Here is a 24,817-nt window from a genome sequence, read left to right as displayed (position 1 = left end):
TTTATAAAATCATTGCATTTTGTTCTGAGACCATTATAAAGTGAAAGAATCCTTAATATCAGCAGGTAAAAGAGGATTTAAACCTAAAATGTATTTCTTAGCATGTGTGGCATCATGCCTCCCTATTTACAGTTTTCTTAAGCAAATTGTGTTTTTTTGAGTCTGTTGCACAGTTTCCTGGTCAGCCTGTCATGTACATTATAGTGGACCATTGCCTTTCTGATAGCCTAACCAGAACTGAAGGAGCTCACATGATAGGGGGCTTAAAGCAGTTGTACACCGCTAGAAATTTTTTTTTTTTTTGGGGGGGGGGGGGGGGGGACTTGTGGGGTAAAGCACTTTATGTTAATCTTACCTCTAAACTAAGCCCTCACGCGCAGAGAAGTCAGCGCTGCAGGCACAGGAACTTCTTTATTACTGATTGGACCCTGGACAAATATTTTTTGGACCCTCTCAAATCCACTTATCAACTATTTGCAGGCAGGGCTTTGGGCCCCACAACAATGATTGGGCCCAGGGCATCTGCCCCTTTTGCCCTGTACTAAAGACGGCCCTGTGCAGGCGCCTCCATCTATAACCATCGTTGCGGATCCCAGCTCTGTGACTGCATGCATGCAGGAGCCGCTGTTCATGGCACAGGGCATGGCATGGCTGTTCCCTCAGAGTGCATTCGCCAGTGATGTCACTGGCTGTATGCCATGTAAATATCGCCTAAACAGGCACTGTTGTAAGGCTTACCTATAGGTAAAAGCAAGAGAAGAAAGTTTACTTACCTCTTTAAGCATACCATAGATGAGTAGAAAAACAAATGAAACTTCAAGTAGATAGACCAATCATTCGATTTTCACATAATTAATGTGCCCATTGTGACAGGTAATTTTCGTGTCGCCATCGAAACTGAATGAACAAACATTCTGGAAATTTTTTTCAGAACAAACTGTTTTCTAATCATTAAGGGGGGACTTGTTTGATAAAAAAAACAAAATGAAATGCATATGATTTATAGAAATCGATTGAAAAAAACGATATGTTGAAAAACGATCAGAAGGTTGTAATTTCGCTACACACATTCCAAAACAATGATGGGACTATTGCATGTTAAATCACACAGAAATTTCTATTTTCATTAAAGTGATGATTCTTTTCTACTGATCTTTGGCCTGCCTTAGCGTTTTCAGCCTGCAAAAGGAAGCGCTATTTCTGGTCAGAACTCTAGGAAAGAATGTTTAATACAATTCACAAAATAATATTTTCTTAGGAAGACTGTGTACAGGAGGGGCATGATGACTGACATGATAAAATAGATTTTGAGCTTACATACACTTTACCTGAGAACTGGAATACGTATAAAAAAAAAAGAGTAGGCAATGACTATAAAATAAAAGTTACACAAATATCTTTTTGAATCAGGCCTCATTAGCTGCAGATGACACCAGAAAAAGATGGAATACAAAATGAGAGTTCCAGTGTCACCTGTCTGCCATGCTGGAAGAATTTGCTTTTCTCTGGCAGTGTCCTGATTACATGGATAGCTGTTGATTAGGATTTTTTGCTCCACCAAGCCCGTCCCTCTATAACAGGGGTTTCCAAACTGCGGCCCGGTTGGCCAGATGTGGACCTTTGCTTGCCTTTATCCATCCTTTGGGGTACCATTCCTTTCACTGATATGAGGCACTATTCCTCTTACTGACACAAACCAGGGGGCCTTATTCCTACAGTGTAACCAATGATGGAGTACAATTCCTCCCACTGACACCAACAATGGGACACTATTCCTTCCACTGACACCAACAATGGGGCACTGTTCTTGCTACTTATACCAACAATGGGGCACTATTCCTTCCACTGACACCAACAATGGGGCACTGTTCTTGCTACTTATACCAACAATGGGGCACTATTCCTTCCACTGACTCCAAAAATGGGGCATAATTCCTACAGTGTAACCAATGAAGGAGTACTATTCCTCCCACACCAATGATAGGACACTATTCCTTCCACTGACACCAACAATGGGGCACTGTTCTTGCTACTTATACCAACAATGGGGCACTATTCCTTCCACTGACTCCAAAAATGGGGCATAATTCCTACAGTGTAGCCAATGATGGAGTACTATTCCTTCCACTGACACCAATGATGGGGTACTATTCCTTCCACTGACACCAACGATGGGGCATAATTCCTACCAGTGTAACCAATGATTGGGTATTATTCGTTCCACTGACACCAACGGTGGGGTACAATTCTTCCCACTGACACCAGCGATGGGGAACTATTCCTTCCAATGACACCAACAATGGGGCATAATTCCTCCCAGTGTAACCAGTGATGGGGTACTATTCCTCCCACTTATACCAACGATAGGGCACTATTCCTGCCACTGACAGAAATGAGGGGCACTATTTTACCTTTTTTTAGTCCCAATGATGCCAGGACATTTTCTACTCTACATTCTACATTTTCTGGCCATAGTCCCCCCCCCCCCCCTCTAAAGTCTAAAGAACAATGAACAGGCCCTTTATTTAAAAATTTGGAGACCCTTGGTCTCTATAACATAAATGGTTGCTGGCCAATAAAACATTCCCTTCTCTTTTCCCTTTCTTATTTCCCTTTCACTGTAGACCTCTGGGTGGTACCTGGAGAGAGAGAGACTGTATTTTGGTGGAACCTATGTTAAAGAGGGAAATGCTTCAGTGGTCCTATGTAAAACTCATGTGCTACATTGCGTCCAAACTTGTAAAGTACCACGTTATAAGTGATATTCTTTATTACATACATTTAAATGTCAACATGTACCACTGCTTCCCTTGTTTATTATAATAAAAATGTTATTATGTAAGAAACTTGCTCTGCGGGTCTAAAAGTGTCCTAAAGTCTGCAGGGTTTTGTATCTGGAACAAGGCAGTGGTACAGTCAGGATCTTTAGCTTTATCCTATAGTTCCATTTTTCCCTGCTCAGCCAGATTATTTCTTTGTCTCCAGTTCTGTGCTTTGTGATAGACCAGATGTTTATTTTAATGTCATGTTATGTCATTTTGTAACACAGGGCTGCCTTACTCCAAGTCTGCATCACTTCCTGGATATGGCAAAAATGGACTAAACCGGGTAGGTCATGATGGTTGGTATAGTAATCAGAACCGTGGTCCTAGCATGTGATCCCTACACCTACATCATTGCTGAACCTACGCTGCTAATCCCTTGCCACATTGCATGTATTTAACTGTAGATGTCCTGCTTTACCTGCAGCTGTAATTTATATCCACAGAAGTGTGTACTTTACCAATCGATAGATGTAGAGCTGGCAGGGAATGAGCCCCATCACTAACGTGCAAAGAGAATGCAGTGCATCTATATCAGTGTTTCTCAACCTTTTTTCAGTCAAGGCACCCTTTACAATTTTTGACAATCTCAAGGCACCCTTTAAAATTATGGACAGTCTCGAGGCACCCCATTCTAAAATGGAAAAAACTATTCTAAGGCCCCTTTCACAGAAGTTTTCGGATGCTCCATGCACCCCTATGGAGTAGCAGATGTCAGCAGTGATATGTCCGCTGACACTCGCTGCTATCCGACCTGATCCTGTCCGTGAAATCCAGTGGATGGAAACCCTATTTTCCATCCGTCTGGAGGACTGGATTGAATAGGAATGGATGAAAACAGGCAGATGGTTCGTATTCATCCAATCTCCCATAGAGGAGACAGGATCGATCCCCGCTGAGCAAAACGCAGACCGCCGGGCGGAAAGCTCATGTGAAAGGGGCCTAATAGTTTTACATAATGCAGCAACATCCACACACCTAGGACACCCAACATTAGAGGTGCTTTTTTCTTCCAAAGCAAATTTTACATAGTTACATAGTTAGTGAGGTTGAAAAAAGACATAAGTCCATCCAGTTCAACCTATGATGTGTGTGTGTGTTTGCTTTTAACTGTACATTGTATACCCCTGTATGTTGTGGTCTTTAAGGTGTCCATCCAATAGTTTTTTGAAACTACCAATGCTCCCCGCTGATACGACTGCTTGTGGAAGAGAATTCCACATCCTTACCGCTCTTACAGTGAAGAACCCCTTACGCACTTTAAGGTTAAACCGCCTTTCCTCAAGTTTTAGTGAGTGGCCACGTGTCTTATTGTATCTCCTTTCTCTGAATAGTTTGTTCCTTATGCACTTTTGCACACTGGTACTGACTAGTATTCCAATGTTTATCTTCTTCCTCAATTACTCTCCATCAGTCAGCTAATGTCACCCCAGTGCTGAGGAAGAGGGACAGAGGAGGGTCATACAAGGATGCTGGGGAGGCAACTGACGTCCTCCTTTCAACTGATGACATCATAGGTTGTTAGGATGCCAGTGTCTAGAAAGTCGTAATGGTGCACAATAAAAACCCTTGGCTTTGTGTAACTATAAAAGGCAGTCTTCATCCACCTGCTGGCTTGTATAAAATGTATTGATTAATGTTTAGGCATTTTGTAAAGGCATACCTGAAGAAGCCTCAAGGCCAGGCACCCTGGTTGAAAAAGGCTGATCTATATAATCCAAGATACAGAGTAATATTAATAGACTTAGTAACAGATTGGGGGGAGCCCACTATACTCAACCTGCCCAATGGGAAGGGAAACAGCGGGGAGAGCTGCTGCTTTTGTGCATGTGGCTGGATCAGATCGGGCTCAGGTAAGAATAAGGGGGGGGGCTGGGGGGAGCCTGCAGCAGAGAAGGTTTTTTAAACTAATTGTATAGAATGCATTAAGATAAAAAAACCTTGAGGCTTTAGAACCACTTTAAGGGGAATCTGTAAGATCAGAAATATAGAATCTGACATTGCCCACTTGTTTTTGAAGATGCAAAATCTAGAGAACATGTGTATCCTTTATTTATAGCACAATAAATATTAAATCATAACAATTATACAGACTAGGAATTCTGACAAAACTGACTTTATACTTGTTCCAGGTCAGTGATTCACAAGGTAGTAGTATGAGGATGACAATGACTATATTGAAGTTAAATATTAAAAAACAAGTCAGCAATGGTATCTTGCATATTCCTTAGCTGACCTGTTCCCTTTAAAAATCCTGTGCGCTATATTATATACTTGTAGAAGCTGCAAGTGTTGGCGGGACATTGGATTTAAAACAGAACTTCTTCAGCTTTACAGCAAGCATCTATCCAACTTTCCCTGATAAATCTCATGTGGGCTGTTATTTGCCTCTTTTTTGGCTGCAGAGAGCATTGAGACCATTGGAGTGTAAGTACACAGCACACCAGACAGACACTCATTTCCTCTAATTCAATCTTTCTCAACCTTTTTACCTCAAAGGAACCCTAGAAATAATTTTCAGATCTTGATACACCATTTCTAAACATGATTAAAGAGGATGAAAACCCTAACTATAACTATTCTTACAAATGTTCCCTCCCCCCTTCTTCTTACCTATCCTGCCTAACATGTATAAAAAGATTTGTGTAGTTATTTTCAATCCGCTCTGGTCTGATCATGTGATCCTGCAGCTCTTTTTGAGGGAGAGCGCAACGACACTCCCTCCTCTCCCCTGCAGCAGTCACTCACTGACACAAGGGAGCTGGTGCTATGGGATCACATGACCGGAGTGGATTAAAAATAGATAAGTACACACATCTTAAAAATGATGCCCCCCTCTAACTATCCTGCTCAACCAGTATAAAACAGTTATAGTTAGGATTATGTTACCATAATCATTACGTCATAGTAAGTATTAAATCAAAGAATGCTGCATACTTAGTGTATTTGACATCCAGGACAGATGCTTTTTTTACTACCTCCTATCTCTTTGCAACAAAATAATTTTCAGTATTAATCTTGAAATGAAAGTTATAATGCCCTCTTACAATAGGAGTCCATAGGAAGGGACCCCCTGCATTGGTAGTTAGTGGAAAATGTCCCTTTGCATTGGCAGTCATTATAAGTGAGATGTCAGTTCATCATTGCTCACAGCTCATGGAACCTCTAGGAACTTCTAAAAGAGCCCTAGTTGTGAAATTCTGCTCTAATTAATATCCCAAAGCAACATCTAAAAAAAAAAATGGAGTTAATTTATAGCAATAATAAAAAATGGTTTCAGAGGAACAGTGAGAATGTCCTGAGGATCTTCATTAGGAGTAATTGCAGCTCTTCAGTTCTAAAATGGTTGCAGTTTTCTTGGTTAATTATCTAGGAAATGAATGATTGTGTCTGTGCACTGCTACTAATGATGAATTCAGCAGATGGCAGAAATGAGTGGATTGATGTTGATATTACAAAGATCCAGAATACTTCCTCCTGAGCATTCACTGAAAACTCATCTGTCTGCTGTCAGCTTTCATTTAACAGTGCAATAAGCTCAACATTTGTAACTCTTATTTATTAAACAGAAATGTGTGAAGAAAAAGTCTACTGCAAATGATTTTCTAACTGTTAATATGCCCATGGGGGGCAAAGCAACATGTTCACTTTAATGCCCAGCAATGCTCCTGAATCCTGAATATACTCCCCATACCTTTACTCCCCCACCACTCCAATGTCTAATTTTCTGGTACTTTCAGGTTTTAGGGAGCACATGACTCACTTCATCTTTCCTCCTATGTGACAGAACTGCTACGGGGGCCTGTTTTAAAGTAAATCTGTTGCTTTGTATAGACAGACTAGATTTACTTTAAGTAACTCATTTGTGCTACTTGTTTGGCTTACACCAGTGGCTACCAAACTGTGGCCCGTGGGCCAGATGCAGCCCTTTGCTTAAAATTTTCCAGAACTTGTATCACTATTCCACCCAATTATGCACGGCACTATCCCTTTCACTGATGCAACAGTGAAGCATAATTCCTCCCATGATGGATCACTATTCCGCCTACTGACATCAACAATGGGGACCTATTCCTCCCACTGACATCAGTGATGGGTAACTACTCCTCCCACTGACATCAACAATGGGGAGAAATTCCTCCCACTGACATCAACAATGAGGAACTATTCCTCCCACGACATCAGTGATGGGGAACTATTCCTCCCACTGATATCAACAATGGGGAAGTATTCCTCCCACTGACATCAACAATGGGGAAGTATTCCTCCCACTGATATCAACAATGTGGAAGTATTCCTCCCACTGATATCAACAATGGGAAAGTATTCCTCCCACTGATATCAACAATGGGGAACTATTCCTCCCACTGATATCAACAATGGGAAAGTATTTCTCCCACTGATATCAACAATGGGGAACTATTCCTCCCACTGACATCAACAATGGGGAACTATTCCTCCCACTGACATCAGTGATGGGTAACTACTCCTCCCACTGACATCAACAATGGGGAGAAATTCCTCCTACTGACATCAACAATGAGGAACTATTCCTCCCACGACATCAGTGATGGGGAACTATTCCTCCCACTGATATCAACAATGGGGAAGTATTCCTCCCACTGACATCAACAATGGGGAAGTATTCCTCCCACTGATATCAACAATGGGGAAGTATTCCTCCCACTGATATCAACAATGTGGAAGTATTCCTCCCACTGATATCAACAATGGGAAAGTATTCCTCCCACTGATATCAACAATGGGGAAGTATTCCTCCCACTGACATCAACAATGGGGAAGTATTCCTCCCACTGACATCAACAATGGGGAAGTATTCCTCCCACTGATATCAACAATGTGGAAGTATTCCTCCCACTGATATCAACAATGGGAAAGTATTCCTCCCACTGATATCAACAATGGGGAACTATTCCTCCCACTGACATCAACAATGGGGAACTATTCCTCCCACTGACATCAGCAATGGGGAAGTATTCCTCCCACTAATATCAATGATGGGGAACTAATCCTGTGACTGATATCAACAATGGGGAACTATTCCTCCAACTGACATCAGTGATGGGTAACTATTCCTCCCACTGACATCAACAATGGGGAGAAATTCCTCCTGCTGACATCAACAATGGGGAACTATTCCTCCCACGACATCAGTGATGGGGAACTATTCCTCCCACTGATATCAACAATGGGGAAGTATTCCTCCCACTGACATCAACAATGGGGAAGTATTCCTCCCACTGACATCAACAATGTGGAAGTATTCCTCCCACTGATATCAACAATGGGAAAGTATTCCTCCCACTGATATCAACAATGGGGAACTATTCATCCCACTGACATCAACAATGGGGAACTATTCCTCCCACTGACATCAACAATGGGGAACTATTCCTCCCACTGACATCAACAATGGGGAACTATTCCTCCCACTGACATCAGCAATGGGGAAGTATTCCTCCCACTAATATCAATGATGGGGAACTAATCCTCTGACTGATATCAACAATGGGGAACTATTACTCCCACTGACATCAGCAATGGGGAAGTATTCCTCCCACTAATATCAATGATGGGGAACTAATCCTCTGACTGATATCAACAATGGGGAACTATTCCTCCAACTGACATCAAGCAAGGGGAACTATTCCTCCCACTGACATCAACAATGGGGAATTATTCCCCCCACTGGCATCAACAATGGGGAACTATTCCTCCCACTGATATTACCAATGGGGAACTATTCCTTCCACTGATATTACCAATGGGGAACTATTCCTCGCACTGATATCGCAATGGGGAACCATTCCTCCCACTAATATCAACGGCGCTAAAGATATCAATGCTGGGGAAATATTCCTCCCACTGACATCAACAATGGGGAACTATTCCTTCCACTGACATCAACAATGGGGAACTATTCCTCCCACTGACATCAACAATGGGGAACTATTCCTCCCACTGAAATCAACAATGGGGAACTATTCCTCCCACTGACATCAACAATGGGGAACTATTCCTCCCACTGACATCAACAATGAGGAACTATTCTGTCCACTGACATCATCAATGAGGAACTATTTATTCCACTGACATCAACAATGGGGAACAATTCCCCCTGCAGACAGTAATGAGGGGCTATTCCTCCCACTGACATCAACAATGGGGAAGTATTCCTCCCACTGACATCAACAATGGGGAAGTATTCCTCCCACTGATATCAACAATGTGGAAGTATTCCTCCCACTGATATCAACAATGGGAAAGTATTCCTCCCACTGATATCAACAATGGGGAACTATTCCTCCCACTGACATCAACAATGGGGAACTATTCCTCCCACTGACATCAGCAATGGGGAAGTATTCCTCCCACTAATATCAATGATGGGGAACTAATCCTGTGACTGATATCAACAATGGGGAACTATTCCTCCAACTGACATCAGTGATGGGTAACTATTCCTCCCACTGACATCAACAATGGGGAGAAATTCCTCCTACTGACATCAACAATGGGGAGAAATTCCTCCTGCTGACATCAACAATGGGGAACTATTCCTCCCACGACATCAGTGATGGGGAACTATTCCTCCCACTGATATCAACAATGGGGAAGTATTCCTCCCACTGACATCAACAATGGGGAAGTATTCCTCCCACTGACATCAACAATGTGGAAGTATTCCTCCCACTGATATCAACAATGGGAAAGTATTCCTCCCACTGATATCAACAATGGGGAACTATTCATCCCACTGACATCAACAATGGGGAACTATTGATCTTTTATTGAAAAGAATCAAGCAACATATTTTATACAAAAGTAAAAAAACATAACTATAGTACAATATTCCATCAGAAAACAAAGGAATACACATCCATGTGCAGAATATATAAAATATATACATAATCCACTTCCAACATTTTTAGAAAACTATTTACATAAAGCAGCAGAGAGGGCCTAAGAGGCACAACCCATCACCTATGTATGCAGCCATTTATCAAAAACTAAGCATTAAGAAAAAAAATCTAGGGTGATAAGAGACAGAAAGCCACACCCGGGAAAGAGACTCCTGGCAGTCAGGGAGGCTTGAAACCCCTCCACGCCTTCAGCCAAGCCCTCTGACCCCACTTGTCTCTCTCAAGCGCTCGAATCTTCCCCACCTCATGCAGAATGTCACACACCACCACCTGAACAGGAAGGATTTTACGCCGAAGGGTGACCTGACACCGTGCGTTCCATGTGTAATAACGGACTACTAAACTAACTAAAAAAAGTGTATCCAAACAAAAGCCCCCACCAGTGTTGAATGCTCCGTACACCCACTCAGCATAACCCAGCCTGGAGAGGAAAGGAACACCGAGGGCCCGCCCCACCTGTTTGTATACCTCTATGTTAAAAGGGCAACGAAGCAGAAAATGGTCCATAGTCTCCTCCTCACCTGTACATTCCTCCCGAGGACAACCACGATCCACCCCACTGCGGAATTTCAAATTGCCCCGAACATAGAGCCTCCCGTGGAAGCACAACCAGGCCAGATCCCTGAATTTAAGGGGGACTCTAGCCAAATTAATCAATCTTAACCCTTCCCTCAAAATTGGGCCTGGGCAATCCCTTAAGGCCAGTGGGTCATGAAAGACTTCGCTCAAGACTCGTCTCATAAGGACTTTCCTCGGAGCGGATCTGAGATCTTCAGCCGACAGTCGCCACTGCCGCAGCAACTTCAGACACGGAGCGACATAGGCTGGAAGCTGACCACGATAACCCCTGAGATTCTTCACTTGGCCACCTTCTTCCCAAAGTCGCAGAAAAGGCCTAAACCAAGATCTAAACATGCCTGCCCATCCAGGAGGTTCCACTGCAAGCATACTACCAATGTTAAACTTGAGAAATAGCAGCGAAAAGAAAAGAACGGGGTTGACCATACCTAAGCCACCCTCCCTCCTGGATAGATAGGTGACATTCCTCTTGATGGGGTTCAGTCTGTTCCCCCACAGCATCTGGAAGAACACACTATAGATCCTAGCATAGAGAGACACTGGCAAGATGCAGACAGGGCTGACATACAAGAAGATCGGTATCAGGTAAGTCTTAATCAGATCAACCCTTTCCCTCAGAGATAACTTCCATCTCTTCCAGCTGACCACTTTAGTATTGGCAACTTCCAGCCTGCCTTCCCAGTTTTTGAGGCCATAATCGCCAGGTCCAAATTCAATGCCTAATATCTTAATTTTTTCCTGGGGCACTGGAAAGGTGTCCGGGAGATCAAACCCCTCACCTTCCTTTCCCATCCAAAAAACTTCACTCTTTTCCTGATTGATCTTGGAGCCTGATGCTTCAGAGTACCGTGATGTCAGAGAGACCACCTCCTCCGCTTCATCTGTCCCAGTGACAATCACTGACACATCATCCGCATAGGCAACAACCCTCAAAGGCGGCTCACCCGGGATTCCCACTGGTACCCCACACAACATGCTGCTCTCTAGTCTCCTGATGAAGGGGTCGATTGCAAACACAAAGAGCAGGGGACTCAGGGGACAACCCTGGCGCACCCCAGAGCCAACCTCAAAGGACTGTCCAACCCAACCATTAACAAGAGGGAAGCTTTCTGCCCCCTTATACAAAACTTTTAACCAATCGACAAAACCACCTGGCAGACCGTACTTACTAAAGAGCAACCACAGGTACTCATGATTGACACGATCGAAAGCCTTTGCCTGATCCAATGCCAGTAGATACTTTCCCCAGCCTGCAGCCCTGCACTGCTCCAAGGCCTCCCGGACAGCTAAAACTGCTGTGAAGGTGCTCCTACCCTGGATCGAACAGTGCTGATGGCGAGAAAGCAAAGACTCTGCTACTGCCGATAGGCGCCAGAAAAGTATCTTCGCCAGCACCTTTCTATCGACATTGAGAAGGCTGATGGGGCGCCAATTCTCAATCATCGAAGGATCTTTACCTTTTGAAAGAAGAATCACAGCTGAGTGTCTCATGGAAGGGGGAAGCACCCCCTCAGCAAGACAACTGTTAAAAACCTCTACCAAACGTGGGGCCAGAATAGACTTAAAGGCTTTGTAAAACTCAGCCGTCAGACCATCCGGTCCAGGTGACTTCTTGATGGCAAGCTGTTCAATTGCCCTCGTCACCTCTTCAACTGTGATCTCTTCTGTCAAATTCATCAAAGGGACATCTCCACCATTTAGACCTGGAGTAGAGTCCAAAAAGCTTTCCATCTTGTCCCGGTCAAGCTCTTTCCTCCCAAGAAGTTCAGCATAAAAAGACCTCACGACCTCCAGGATCCCTGACCTGGACTTTGTCAAGGAACCTGTACTATCCTTAAGGCCAACGACCATCTTAACAGCTACACCCTGTTTGCAGTTCTGGTAAGGGTCAGGCGAGTGGTATTTCCCATAGTCCCGCTCCAGAACCAAAGAGGTATGCCGGTCATATTGACACTTCCTGAGGAGGATTTTCACTTCAGAGATTGCCCCAGGATCTCCTCCTCTCGAGACAAGAATATCCAGCTTCCTCCGCAAACGTTGGTAGGTCATGTATCTATTAAACTGTTTTTTATTGGCTAGGCCCCTGAAGAATCCAGCAATCCTCTTTTTGGTCAGCTCCCACCACTCAGCCTTGCTGCTACAAAAGTCCAGGATGGTCACTTGTGCCTGAAAGAATTCCTCAAAGGATTGTCTAACATGTTCTTCCTCAAGGAGAGTCGAATTTAATCTCCAGATGCCTTTGCCCCTCTGAGGGAAGTCTGAAGCATTCAAGACCACAGATAGCATACAGTGATCAGAGAACTCCACTGCCTGCACCACTGGGGGTGAGAAAGCAGAGGCCTCCTTCAGAAAAAACCTATCTATCCTACTCTGACTATTACCTCGATGAAAGGTGAACCCTGTGTCATCCGGAAGGTGCTTAATGTGCACATCCACGAGACCAGCATCCCTAACCATACTATTTAAAAAAACGCTATCATATCCCAGCCTGTCATTGAAGTCCTTCCTGTCCTTGGGCCTAGTCACAGTATTAAAGTCACCTCCAAAAACCACTTGCCGGGATGTAAAAAGAAATGGCTTGATCCTTGTAAAAAGGCATTTCCTGTCCCACTTTGTGTGCGGCCCATATATATTAATTAGGCGCAGGTCCTGCCCTCCCACAAGAACGTCTAAGACCATACATCTCCCAATCTCCACCTCAATAACCCGCCGGACAGTTACCATGCCGGTTTTAAACAACACCGCCACCCCGCCGTAAGGCTCGGCCGCAAGAGACCAGTAAGATGGACCATACCTCCACTCTCTCTTGGCCATATGAATATCTGCCAAGGAGGTGAGCCTAGTCTCTTGCAAAAATAAAATTTCAGCATCTAATTGGCTGAACAAAAAGAAGGCCATAGAACGAGCTCTTACTGACTTAATACTGGCGACATTTATTGTCACCACTTTTAACGGAGGGGGAACCGCCATTTGGGTTATTGGGTGGATTGCTTCTTAGCTCCCCTCTGCTGCTCATCACCAGAAGCCTCTCTCTTTCTTGAGGCCTCCTCCAACTCCATTTCTGAGTCTGAATTTTGTTCAGAGGAAGCTCCAGATGAGGAAATATCCCATGCAGAAGCCCTAGAACGGTTGGGGACAGACACTGGGGCCTCCTGCTCCGTCCTCACCGCCTGTCTCTTCCGCCTCACAACCTTCCTTCTCTCCTCCAGGTACTGCAGGTCAGACTCCAAGATGTTTTCATCTCTTGTTTTCTTCTTCAAAGTCTTTGCAGAAGACTTCTTTACAGAAGAAGCAGCAGCACCCTTTTTGGCACATCCCACCACTCCGGGTGGGGGGGGACCTTCCTTTAAGTCAGACCTAGGAGACTCATGGGGCAAGACTGACTCAGGGGGCACAGACTTGGAAGGTTCTGACACAAGAGGAGCGGGTACAGTAGGCTGGGGGGACACAGAGACAGCCACAGAAGGAATACCTACAGACACAGGAGGGTTTGCCACAGAAACTGGGGAGGGATCCTGAACAGGACCAGGGGAGTCAGTCACCGCAGGGGAAGATGGTACACCAGGGGCCTCATCCTCCATCCTGTCCAGCCTCAACAGATCATCTACTACCTCCTTCTCCATATTGTGCCAGGCCTCCGGACATCGGCTGTAGGGGTGGCCAAGGCGCAGGCACAGGTTGCACCTTATCGCCTGGGTGCAGTCCCTGGCCACATGACCCTGTCCCCGACATACCGAACATATTAAGGCTGAACAGGAGGAGCTAAAATGCCCCTTTTCTCCACAGCGGTGACATAGCTTTGGCTGACCAGGATAAAAAACAGTCATCCTATCCCTCCCTATGAAAGCCGAGGAGGGCAGGTGACGGACAACATTCCCATCCCTGGCCAACCTGACCGTTACTGACCAACCCCCAGTCCATATGCCACGTTCATCAAGAATTTTATTTGGTGTTGTCAAAACCTCACCATAGTTCCTTAACCAGACCTCTAAGTCTCGAGCAGGAACACTCTCGTTAGTGAGAATGATGGTTATTTTTTTAACCGTTGATCTCTGCGAAACAGCAACTGGTGCCAGATCTTCCCATTCGGGTCTTGACCTGCACCGAGCTTCATATCGTTCCCAGAACAGGTCAAGACCCTCTGGCCTGGTGAAGCTGATTGTGTACTCCCGGCTCCCAGCTACGTGTATTAGGGCATAAAGGTCATTCGCCCCAAAGCCCATCTCCAAAATCATATCCACCACAACACGCCGTGCTGGAGAGACTGCACCACCTTCCCATTTAAGTATAACGACATTACGTCTTGGACCCCCAGCAGAAGCCAGAGACCCAAGACCGGAACCAGGGGTGCTCAAAGTGGCAGTTTGTGGTGTTAATCTCTGCCTGGAAGCAGGGTTCCTCATTGGCTGCAGCCCTGGCCTAATAATATTACCAGGAGCAGAGCGTACCACCTGAGCAAAAGAAGGCTTATCAGGGCCAAGACCCCACACTGGTGTAACTTTAGCTGGTACATTATTATTATTATCCTTATTATTAACTTCTTGTACTGAGCCAGCAGGATTGTCTATTAAACAAACATTAGTAGGATTATTCAGAACAGCTGTGTTGGAAGAAATGTCAGAACAATCACCATTCACTATCACAGTTTCTGCTGTAGTACCACAGGTGGCCTGATGCTGCAGTATAGAGACAGCAGCTGTGACTGGACAAACAGCCTTTGACTCAGCAAAAGGGGGGTTAATTGGTTGCTCTGGCTCTTGTAGTTCCTTTGCTGCAATGTCATTTTTTAAACGCAGTTTTTCCTGCAAGGAAACATCAGCTGCTGAAATATTGCTGGATATGAAATTACCAGCCTGGGTGTCATTGGGCAAAACATCCGCATTAGCCAAGGTGTTAAATGGCACAAAAATAGTTTTATCAGTCACTTGTGACTTGCTAGGCTTTACCTTATCAGGCACATTATCAGGAAAGTTCTCCTCACCAAACACCAGCTGATCCGCCTGTAATGGAGACTCCACTGCCTGGATCACTGTCAGCATGCCACCTGAGCCCTGAGAAGGCAATGGGCTGCTTACCTCACCTTGGGGAGTCAGGGGGTCAGAACCGGGGGTCCCCTCCTCCATCTTTGCCATCCTTGCAAATCTCCGGTCATTGCAAAACTTTTCCTTAAAGGGCCCCTCTTTACCTTCCATCATGGCCACAATGGTTTCCTGGTGTTGAACCCGGACCTTTGCCAACTGGATTTCCGAATCCATAGATCCACGGCTGCGGCTGTGCAAACCTTCACGTTGCTTTCGCAGACGCTTCAACTCCGCTCTCAATTTGTAAAGCTGGTCTCTCTCCCTATTCAGGACCTTGATCCCGGCCACCACTCGCTCCCGAATGGACTCGGTATCCTCATCCTCACCAGGGGCAGAGAGATCCCCAGCCATGGCTTGTCCAGGAGCAGATATGTCATCCAGCTGCCCAGGGGATGGTTCAGAGCTTCCAGCAGGAGAGGCCCTGCTGGCCTGCATGGCCTCCCCAGATAGGGGCCAGCAGGGCTGGGAGAGATTTTACCGAACTTCCCTTCTCCCAGAAATCACCTGGAGCAGACACACAGCCAGAGAACCTTCCTGCAGCCACACCCGAAGCTGAATGTGGGAAACTACTCCTCCCACTGACAGCAACAATGGGGAACTATTCCTCCCACTGACATCAACAATGGGGAACTATTCCTCCCACTGACATCAACAATGGGGAACTATTCCTCCCACTGACATCAACAATGGGGAACTATTCCTCCCACTGACATCAGCAATGGGGAAGTATTCCTCCCACTAATATCAATGATGGGGAACTAATCCTCTGACTGATATCAACAATGGGGAACTATTACTCCCACTGACATCAGCAATGGGGAAGTATTCCTCCCACTAATATCAATGATGGGGAACTAATCCTCTGACTGATATCAACAATGGGGAACTATTCCTCCAACTGACATCAAGCAAGGGGAACTATTCCTCCCACTGACATCAACAATGGGGAATTATTCCCCCCACTGACATCAACAATGGGGAACTATTCCTCCCACTGATATTACCAATGGGGAACTATTCCTTCCACTGATATTACCAATGGGGAACTATTCCTCGCACTGATATCGCAATGGGGAACCATTCCTCCCACTAATATCAACGGCGCTAAAGATATCAATGCTGGGGAAATATTCCTCCCACTGACATCAACAATGGGGAACTATTCCTTCCACTGACATCAACAATGGGGAACTATTCCTCCCACTGACATCAACAATGGGGAACTATTCCTCCCACTGAAATCAACAATGGGGAACTATTCCTCCCACTGACATCAACAATGGGGAACTATTCCTCCCACTGACATCAACAATGAGGAACTATTCTGTCCACTGACATCATCAATGAGGAACTATTTATTCCACTGACATCAACAATGGGGAACAATTCCCCCTGCAGACAGTAATGAGGGACTATTCCTCCCACTGACATCAACAATGGGGAAGTATTCCTCCCACTGACATCAACAATGGGGAAGTATTCCTCCCACTGATATCAACAATGTGGAAGTATTCCTCCCACTGATATCAACAATGGGAAAGTATTCCTCCCACTGATATCAACAATGGGGAACTATTCCTCCCACTGACATCAACAATGGGGAACTATTCCTCCCACTGACATCAGCAATGGGGAAGTATTCCTCCCACTAATATCAATGATGGGGAACTAATCCTGTGACTGATATCAACAATGGGGAACTATTCCTCCAACTGACATCAGTGATGGGTAACTATTCCTCCCACTGACATCAACAATGGGGAGAAATTCCTCCTACTGACATCAACAATGGGGAGAAATTCCTCCTGCTGACATCAACAATGGGGAACTATTCCTCCCACGACATCAGTGATGGGGAACTATTCCTCCCACTGATATCAACAATGGGGAAGTATTCCTCCCACTGACATCAACAATGGGGAAGTATTCCTCCCACTGACATCAACAATGTGGAAGTATTCCTCCCACTGATATCAACAATGGGAAAGTATTCCTCCCACTGATATCAACAATGGGGAACTATTCATCCCACTGACATCAACAATGGGGAACTATTCCTCCCACTGACATCAACAATGGGGAACTATTCCTCCCACTGACATCAACAATGGGGAACTATTCCTCCCACTGACATCAGCAATGGGGAAGTATTCCTCCCACTAATATCAATGATGGGGAACTAATCCTCTGACTGATATCAACAATGGGGAACTATTACTACCACTGACATCAGCAATGGGGAAGTATTCCTCCCACTAATATCAATGATGGGGAACTAATCCTCTGACTGATATCAACAATGGGGAACTATTCCTCCAACTGACATCAAGCAAGGGGAACTATTCCTCCCACTGACATCAACAATGGGGAATTATTCCCCCCACTGACATCAACAATGGGGAACTATTCCTCCCACTGATATTACCAATGGGGAACTATTCCTTCCACTGATATTACCAATGGGGAACTATTCCTCGCACTGATATCGCAATGGGGAACCATTCCTCCCACTAATATCAACGGCGCTAAAGATATCAATGCTGGGGAAATATTCCTCCCACTGACATCAACAATGGGGAACTATTCCTTCCACTGACATCAACAATGGGGAACTATTCCTCCCACTGACATCAACAATGGGGAACTATTCCTCCCACTGAAATCAACAATGGGGAACTATTCCTCCCACTGACATCAACAATGGGGAACTATTCCTCCCACTGACATCAACAATGAGGAACTATTCTGTCCACTGACATCATCAATGAGGAACTATTTATTCCACTGACATCAACAATGGGGAACAATTCCCCCTGCAGACAGTAATGAGGGACTATTCCTCCCACTGACATCAACAATGGGGAATTATTCCTCCCACTGACATCAACAATGGGGAACTATTCCTCCCACTGATATCAATGATGGGGAACTATTCCTCCCACTAATATCAACAATGGGGAACTATTCCTCACACTGATATCAACAATGGGGAACTATTCCTCCCACTGACATCAACAAAAGGGAACTATTCCTCCCACTGACATCAACTAAGGGGAACTATTCCTCCAACTGACATCAACAAAAGGGAACTATTCCTCCCACTGACATCAACAAAGGGGAACTATTCCTCCAACTGACATCAACAATGGGAAACTATTCCTCCCACTGACATCAACAATGGGGAAGTATTCCTCCCACTGACATCAACAATGGGGAAGTATTCCTCCCACTGACATCAACAATGGGGAAGTATTCCTCCCACTGACATCAACAATGGGGAATTATTCCTCCCACTGAAATCAACAACAGGGGACTATTCCTCCTACTGACATCAACAATGGGGAACAATTCTATCCACTGACATCAACAATGGTTAACTATTCGTCCAACTGGCATCAACAATGGGGAAATCTTCCTCTCACTGACAACAACAATGGGGCATAATTCCTCTTACTAATACCATTGAAAAGGCACTAATGCCTCCACTAATACCAACGATGGGGCACTATTCCTCCTCCTTCTGACCACAAGCGCTATGTATTTTATTTTACTCTTACTTACCACCAATTCTGAGGCATTGTTTTATCCCACTGATGCTGGGGCATTTTCTACTCCCACTGGCCAAAGCCTAGCCCCCCTGAAATCTGAAGGACAGTAAACTGGCCCTATGTTAAGGTTTGGAGACCCCGGCTTACACCATAGGAAGCCATTTCTTGTATCTCTTAAGCAAATATTGTAACTCTTAGCCATTAACCGCTTTCAATCTTAGTGGCAAAGCTGTGCTACTAAAATATCACCAGTGTAGCTGTATTGATAGACGTGACATGTGCCCTCAAGTCATGTATTTAATTTCTTGCAGTTATTGCCACTGTTTGCCTCTAAGAAATATGCCAGGCAGCTCGCATGTGATGTTTTCACAAATGTAGCGATCCCCAAACTACAGCCCTCAGGCCACTTATGGATCTTGTCTTGTTGCCATAAACTGTCTCCTGCAATGAGAAGCGAGGGGGATTCTTTCAGCATCTTGCTGACAACAATGCCTGGAAGCTGTCCTCTATTACTCTCACTGACCACCGACTCAGGGGCATTTTTTACTCCCACTGACCACTAACACATGATGTATATTTTTACTTCTACTGACCAATGACAAAGGGACATTTAATATAAATTTTACTGACAACTTACAAATGAACATTTATTAGTCCCACTGACCACAAAAGCAGGGGCATTTATTACTCCCACCGATGTAGGGGATTTTTTCTCCCACTGACTTCCTATACCAGGGTATTTTGTTACTCATAATGACCACATTTGGTCCCGGACAGGGAACTGGCTCTTTGCGTAAATATTTTGGGGACCACTGTATTAATGAATCAGTGAATTAAGTAGCAATTTATGAAATATTAGCCACTTGCCTACTGGGCACTTTTACCCCCTTTCTGGTCAAACCAATTTTCAGGTTTCTTTTTCAGTACTAATGAACACTGATTGGAAGCACTGATGGGTACTGATTGGCAGCACTGGTGGGCACTGTTGGGACTGCACTAATGATCAGGACACTGATAGTGAGTGCCCTGATTATCAGTACGGTTGTCCCTTTAACATAAGCTGGTTATCGGCTTTCTTCCTCACAACTGGCTTGTGTTTACATCTGTGATCAGCTGTCATTGGACACAGCTGATCACGTGGTAAAGGGCCACTGTGACTGGCTCTTTACCCCAATTTGTGATCAGCTGAGTCCTTCAGACTCGGCGATCACAGAGCATGCCATCGGGAAGCATGAGCATGGGAGGACGTCCATAAATGCCCTCCCGGGAAGGTAAGCCCATGCTGTAGCTTTCATTTGGCTATAGCGCGGGCAGCAACAGGTTAAATCACACATTTCTTTGCATTGCATGATTTGAAAATTGCAAGAACAAATGGGGGGAAATGTACAGCTCTGTATAGAAACCAATTAGCTTCCAGGTTTTATTGTCAAAGCTTAATTGAATTGCTCCAATTTTAGTAAATCACCACCATTGAAATCCTAGGATACTGTCAGTTAGAGTGCCATGGTAGGTTCAATCAAGCACATTAAAGTGGGAGTAAACTCCCATGTATGATTTCTACCTATAGGTAAGCCATTAAAAAGGCTTACCAATAGGTACTGTAAATATCTCCTACGTGCAATGTTTAGGAGATATTTACTTTAGATGCAGCCAGTGATGTCACCAGAGCATGCACTCTGAAGGAACAGTGATGTCATCGCCGGCTTGGCCATTGATATCGCCAAAGCCCACAAACCCGGAAAGAAGACCGGGTGAAGATGGAAGCGTCTTCAGCTGTGACAGCGCTGCTGGAGGGCTTGTCTGTCATAATGTGCTAATATGCGATGCTAGCTCATTATGACTTAAACTGCCCAGGGCCTCATTTGTTTCTTTTTGATGCAGTTTACTACCGCTTTAAGGGCTTGTTTAGAAATAAAGTTGAACACATTTATAAACTCATTACAACTGAATATGCATGAAAAATGAATGCGATTTTAGCGAGCCTAGTAAAAATTAATGCCAGTATAACTTTTCTCCTCCAGGCTACCAATTTTGGTCAGTACGTCGAAGATGATACCAGCTGGGGCATGAAAGGTACCAATCCCCAATTTCATGTTTGTTCTTGTTTTATGCTGTATGTGTATATGGATGGGGGAAATCTCATTGCTAGGGCTCATTCATTCATTTCAATTAAAGTATTCTCTTTTCTAGTGCACCATCTTTTTATTACTTTTCTCAGTTCCTTCTCCATGGATTGCCCCGTGTGATTTTTTTTTTTTTTTGGGCTATTCATATACAAGATGCTTCAATTTAGGATTCATCCAGATCTATGGGCACACAGCATTCCCTACAACCATCGTAGTTCTGCCACCAGCAAGCACTCAGATTCTCTTGCAAAAAGGAGAATATCAGTGACTGTTATAGAGCATTTGTTTCAACACTGGGACACCTAATTATATAACGTAGCTCATATGGAGCAGTAATTATCTCTAGAGCTTCTATACAGTTCTTTGATGGTCTATATCAATTAAGCACTGGGTCTTCATCTGCTGTCTCTTCTATACAGTAATCCCCCGCTCCATCGCGGTTCAGTTTTTGCGGTCCCGGTAATTCGCGGTTTTTTTTGTAATGTTATTTTACTATATAAATCATTAAACATGAAATATTTTTGTGTTTTCCATAGCTCTTGCTCTGTCTCTTAGTATCTTTTATGTGTTTAAATTAGTTTCTATTGTTTTAAAAGTGTGTTTAAAGACCTTAAAATGCTTACAGTGTACAGTGACAGTAAAAAAAAACATGCCTACAATGCATTTTAATAGGGTTTTTCTATTTCGCGGAATTTCACTTTTCGCGGCTGGGTCCGGAACGTAACCCCCGCAATGGAGGGGGGTTTACTGTATTTCTATATAAACTGAGTAAAATGGTCAAAGATTGGATGATGCAAGAATTTGCCATGGAAAGAAATAATTGTAGGCTCTGAAAATGTATGTCTGTGTCATGACATGTGACTTGCCATTTTGCTGTGAGGGCACTCTGATGGATCCAGACACAGATTGTACATGTTGACAGTGGGCTTTATGACTGATGAAAAGATTTGTGTCCAGAGTTTCCAGCCAATGTTCAGGGTGGTCTACGCAATCATAGTAGATTAAAGTGGCATTTAAAGCTGAATTCCAGGAATTCAGCCACTTTGTAAAAAGTGAAGGCACACTATGATTTACGTCCAAGGGGCTGCATGACATCTCCTGGACTTATCTCTATTATTTATATTTTCAGGTTTATTGCTCTGGAGAAACACTCTGAGGGTCTTAGAGGAGAGAAGCACACAGAGCAGCTATGCTTGCCCCTCCCCTCTGCTGCCCATTCACAGAAGCCTTTATATTTTGTAAATGTGTTCACATATTACAAAAGCTTCTGTGAATGGGCAGAAGAAGGGAAGGGGCAGCCATAGCAGCGACTCTCCTGTTCAAGATGGAAAGCTCAGAAGAATCAGCGTCAGGCTTCCAGAAACTACATCGATAGCTGACTTCCTGGAGTACTATAAAGTTGTCAGTTATAAATATTAGAGCTAAGCCAAGGAGGTGTCATGCACCTCGCTGGACTTAACTCATAGAGTGCCTTCATTTTTTAACAAAGGAGCAGAATTCCTGGAATTTAGCTTTAATAATATGCTTATTCTCCAAAAAAAATCCATATGCAACCACTACTTAATGGCCCTGTAATCTATTTTTCATGAAATTGTTTCTTACTGTGTTTTTCTGCCTCCTTATAATGTCCTCGGTGAGCTCCTAAATTTCTCAATTTCCCCCCTCACTTCCATTTGCATGGAACAAGCAGTGCACGCTAGTATCAGTCCTGTGTACTGCTCTATCTGCACTACAGATCCCATAGTCCTTCTCAGTAGCAGGCCATGGAGAACAAATGTAATCACTTTCTAATAGGAATTTTGATCAATTTTCGGAGTTAAGAATACATACTGTACCTGAAAACATTTTCTTTTTTTAAAGTCAAGTGTCCATTTAACTATTTATGGACTGGCCTATGTAGATATACTGCAGCAGGGCGGCCCTCTTGCGCGAAATCACGTACCTGTACATGATTTTGTCCACAGGGTCTGGGGCGTGCGTGTGCGGGAGCCAATCAGTGGGTACAACAGACACGATGTCCACTGGAACCAGCTGATCATTCACAGGAGAAGCAAAACAGGGGTCTGCCTATGTAAACAAGGCAGACCGCCGTTCTGTCAGAGAGGAAGATGGAGATCTTGTGTTTCTGCTAAGCAGGAGCATGGATCTCTGTCTTCCTCCAGTTAAAGGAGTTGTAAAGTCAGGAAGGTTTTTTTATCTTAATGCATTCTAGGCATTAAGATAAAAAGCCTTCTGTGTGTAGCAGCACCCCTAATACTTACCTTACCCCCGCTCGGCCCAGCAATGTCCATGAGTCCATTGGCCATCCTGGAACTCTCCCTCCTGATTGGCTGAGATAAAGCCGCAGCACCATTGGCTCCCACAGCTGTCAATCAGAGTTGGTGAGTCAAACAGGAGAGAGAGGGGGCAGGGCCAAACAGCAGCTTTGTGTCTGAATGGACACACGGATCTGCAGCTCAGCTTGGGTGCCCCATAGAAAGCTGCTTGCTGTGGGGGCACTCAATAGGAGGGAGGGGCCAGGTGCAGCGAAGAGGGACCTGAGAAGAGGAAGATCTGGGCTGCTCTGTGCAAAACAAACTGCACAAAGGAGGTAAGTATAACATGTTTGTTGTTAAAAAAAAAAGAAATGAGACTTTACAATCACTTTAAGCCACTCCCCACACAGTTTGTAAGCACTCCCCAGGAGCACACTTAACCCTTTGATCCCCCCCCCTAATGTTAACCCCTTCCCAGCCAGTGTCATTAATACAGTGAGAGTGCATTTTTTTAGCATTGATCATTGTATTAGTCTCACTGGTCCCCAAAAATTTAGGTGTCCAATTTGTCTTCCTCAATGTCCCAGTCCCGGTAAAAATCACTGATCGCTGCCATTACTAGTAATAAATAAATACATAAATAAATAAATAAATAAAAATTCCATAAAAATATCCCATAATTTCTAGGCGCTATAACTTTCGCAAACCAATAAATATACAGGGAGTGCAGAATTATTAGGCAAATGAGTATTTTTGAGGATTAATTTTATTATTGAACAACAACCATGTTCTCAATGAACCCAAAAAACTCATTAATATCAAAGCTGACTATTTTTGAAGTAGTTTTTAGTTTGTTTTTAGTTTTAGCTATTTTAGGGGGATATCTGTGTGTGCAGGTGACTATTACTGTGCATAATTATTAGGCAACTTAACAAAAATCAAATATACAGTATACCCATTTCAATTATTTTTTTTTACCAGTGAAACCAATATAACATCTCAACATTCACAAATATACATTTCTGACATTCAAAAACAAAACAAAAACAAATCAGTGACCAATATAGCCACCTTTCTTTGCAAGGACACTCAAAAGCCTGCCATCCATGGATTCTGTAGCAGCAGCAACCACAGCCTCCCAGACACTGTTCAGAGAGGTGTACTGTTTTCCCTCCTTGTAAATCTCACATTTGATGATGGACCACAGGTTCTCAATGGGGTTCAGATCAGGTGAACAAGGAGGCCATGTCATTAGCTTTTCTTCTTTTATACCCTTTCTTGCCAGCCACGCTGTGGAGTACTTGGACGCGTGTGATGGAGCATTGTCCTGCATGAAAATCATGTTTTTCTTGAAGGATGCAGACTTCTTCCTGTACCACTGCTTGAAGAAGGTGTCTTCCAAAAACTGGCAGTAGGACTGGGAGTTGAGCTTGACTCCATCCTCAACCCGAAAAGGCCCCAC

The 24,817-nt window shown here is 44.2% G+C and overlaps 1 protein-coding gene across 1 annotated transcript in view; it reads left to right on the top strand.

Moving 5' to 3' along the window:
• ABLIM2 (actin binding LIM protein family member 2) overlaps positions 1-24,817 on the top strand; it is a 236,507-nt gene that overhangs the window by 172,981 nt on the left and 38,709 nt on the right. The window contains exons 18-19 of the mRNA XM_082264258.1: positions 3,050-3,108; positions 20,996-21,047. Coding sequence (XP_082120384.1) covers positions 3,050-3,108; positions 20,996-21,047 — 111 coding nt within the window. The remainder of the gene's footprint in view (positions 1-3,049; positions 3,109-20,995; positions 21,048-24,817) is intronic.

The sequence above is a fragment of the Pelophylax lessonae genome, assembly GCF_965119305.1.
Source record: "Pelophylax lessonae genome assembly, chromosome: 1".
Lineage (NCBI taxonomy): Eukaryota > Metazoa > Chordata > Amphibia > Anura > Ranidae > Pelophylax > Pelophylax lessonae.
The sequence above is the reverse complement of the archived record's forward strand: the minus strand, read 5'-3'. Positions and strand labels throughout refer to the sequence as shown.